This window comes from Gossypium hirsutum, chromosome A06 (genome assembly GCF_007990345.1).
Source record: "Gossypium hirsutum isolate 1008001.06 chromosome A06, Gossypium_hirsutum_v2.1, whole genome shotgun sequence".
Lineage (NCBI taxonomy): Eukaryota > Viridiplantae > Streptophyta > Magnoliopsida > Malvales > Malvaceae > Gossypium > Gossypium hirsutum.
The window spans coordinates 35,229,285-35,232,416 of NC_053429.1; the positions used below are offsets into that span (position 1 = coordinate 35,229,285).

Here is a 3,132-nt window from a genome sequence, read left to right on the forward strand (position 1 = left end):
TTAAAATTTTAAATATCAGTTTTAATTTTTTTTTTAAATTTAAATGTATATTTCTCAAATTAATTTTTGAAAATTATAAATATTATTTTTTAAATATTAACCATATTTTTAATAATATAAAATATTAAAATAATATAAAACTTTTAAACTTTTAAACTTTTAAATAAAATTTGTATAAAAAATTTAAAAAAATGTTAAATATTTTTAAAAATAAATAAAAATTATAAATTTCAAAATTCTATGTAAATTTTAAAAAATATTTAAAAGCATTTAAAATATTAAAAAATATTTTAAATCATTTTAAATGTTTTATAATATTAAAAATATATTTAATATTTAAAAAATAATTTGAAAATATATTTTTAATATTTATAAAAAAATATATTATAAAACATTTTTAAAAAATACATTTCAAGTTTTTCGAAATAAATAAAATAAATAAGGACTTAAAAAAGAAAAAAGAAAGTCAAAACTTTAAATAAAAAAAAAGGCTGAAACAAATAAGTTGGCAGTCAGACTTGAAAACTGGTGGCGCCAAATTATTTGGCTCCACCAGGAAATGGCAAAATTGCTACAGGGCCCCCTATACTCTAAAAAATCACAGTATTTTGGTGGAGCCATTCTTTATGGCTCCACCTCTTGGTTCTCTTCTATATATAGAGTGGTCTAGTTGTTGTGTTAAGTGCAAAAGTTCAAAAAATTTGTTAAAAATGAATAATGAGGTGTTTTTGGTGTATGTTATTTTTGATGGTGAAATTGTAGAAGGTGATATTGGCTGTGTATTTCAAGGCCGGCAAAGAGTAGGTTTGCAATTCAAAAAAAATGTGAAGCTAGCAGAAATGAAAAGGAAGATTAGTGCGAAAGTAGCTATCCGTTGTGGAAGGGCGATGTCCAAATTATTTTACAAGTTTCCAATCTCTACAGATCCGTTCAAATTTTGTGCGATGCATCTGTTAGATGATGATGACTTGGGCACTATGATGGAAATATGGTGGTCCACTAGGAGTGTGAACCCCCAACTAGTTGAATTATTTGCTGAGTTAGCAGACTTAGAGCCTGTTGAGAATGTTAGCCCAATAAGTCAACATCGCGAATTTGATTTTGATCTTAATGTTGGATGGATAGGCCAATTAGAATGCGGTGGAACATCGCAGATATCCAAAATTCCTAATTATGGTGGGAGTTCGTACAACAACCCAACCCTCGGTCCCCATCTACAAATACATCCGGAGGTGATAATAAGCACTGAGACAAATGTCAGAGAAATGACCAATAATGGTGAAGATTCTGATCAAGACGTTGAAGATTTTAGTGACCCCGATGTTGATGAGTTTCCGGACAATATCGATGATGAAGGCCCAGAGGAGGTTGAAGATGTTCACGGCCCTTCATTTTGTAACCCGAGTCATGGTATTATTTTACGAAATGAACTTGGGGGCAACATGTTGAACGTAGATCCAGATGCAGAGCATGCATCCGAGTTCCCTGAGTACGTTGATATAGTACCTGCTCATAGATTGGAGTCAAATTCACAGTTCGACGAGTTGTTCATTGGGCAACAGTTCGAGAACAAGGCAGATTGTGTGTTTTCGATCAAACAATACAGCATGAAGTTGTCGATTGATTACAAGGTTGCCAAATTTACACCGACATTATACATTGAGGAATGTTGGAGAGCCGACGATGGGTGTGGTTGGCGAGTTCGTGCTACATTTATACAGAGGACTCAACAGTGGCAAATACGAAAATTAGAAGGGTGTCATACCTGTACTGTCGCATGCATGTCTCAAGACCACCGAAAATTGGATGCCAAAAGTATTAGCAACTGCATCATGCCACTAGTGAAAGATAGCCCAATCATTCCTGTGTCGACATTGATTGCAGACATGCAAGCTCGATTACAATACAGAGTGTCATACAGGAAAGCATGGTGGGCGAAACAAATGGTCATGCAACAATTGTACGGCGACTGGGATGAGTCATACAATGAACTTCAAAGTTGGATTTCAGCAATGGTAGAGTATGTCCCAGGAACTGTCGTGGACTTGCAAACGTTGCCTTATAGAGGCCCTAATGGAGAATTAGAACTGGGAAAAAGAGTGTTTCGTCGACTGTTCTGGACTTTCGATCCATGTGTTAGGGCCTTCTCCCACTGCAAACCGGTAGTGCAAGTTGATGAAACATGGCTTTATGGAAAATACACGCAGATACTTCTGATTGCAGTTGCACAAGACGGTAATGAAAATGTACTACCAATTGCTTTTGCCATCGTAGAGTCGAAGAACTCTGAATCATAGGCATATTTCATTCAAAACTTACGGAGACATGTTGTCAGGAAAGACAACATTTGCATTATATCTGACAGATCGAAGGGTCTTGTTGCTGTAATTCAGCAATCGGAGGTTCCGTGGAGGTCTGTCTATTGTATTCGTCACATCGCTGTGAACTACCACAATGAGTATAAGAACAAAGACTGGCGCAAACAAATTGTCAACATGGGTAAAAATATCGTATTTAAATTTGTATTTGTAATTATTTCTAGTCCATTTCCTAATTTTAACGCATTTTATCGGAATATATACATAGGGTACGAGCTGGAACCACACCGATTTAGACATAAGTTGGCGAGGTTAGAGACTGATATGGCGGGCTGCAAACCTTCTCTTACACAGTGGTTGAGTAGCATGGAGCCGTGGCAATGGGCTCAATGTTTTGACGAGGGGTACCGTTATAGCCATATGACAACTAACCTTGTTGAGGCCGTTAACTCCTTCTTAAGGCGTACGCGTTACTTGCCAATTTTAGCTGTTTTTTCAGCCACATTTTACAGGTTAGCAACCTTAATGCCAAAAATGGGGTTGAAACAAGCAAAAAGTTAGAGGTAGGACACGTGTACGTCAAAAAAATCAGAGATGCCATGAAAGATAACACTCAAAGGGCTAGGTTGATGAATGTAGAACTATATTCTCGAAATTGGAAACTTTTCGAGTGACAGAGTATATCAGTCGTCAGTCAGGGATCCCGTCACAGTCCTATGGAGTTGATCTCCGAAACAGGCGGTGTGAGTGCGGGATGTTCCAAGCACTACGGTACCCGTGTGCGCATGTGGTTGCAGCTTGTGCTACCTATAGT

At 36.5% G+C, this 3,132-nt stretch overlaps 1 protein-coding gene across 1 annotated transcript; it reads left to right on the top strand.

Moving 5' to 3' along the window:
• The first annotated feature begins 710 nt into the window (after positions 1-710).
• On the top strand, positions 711-2,297 carry LOC107895442 (uncharacterized). The gene has a single exon (XM_016820722.2). The coding sequence runs from the start codon at positions 711-713 to the stop codon at positions 2,295-2,297; it is 1,587 nt and encodes a 528-aa protein (XP_016676211.2).
• The last annotated feature ends 835 nt before the right edge of the window (positions 2,298-3,132 follow it).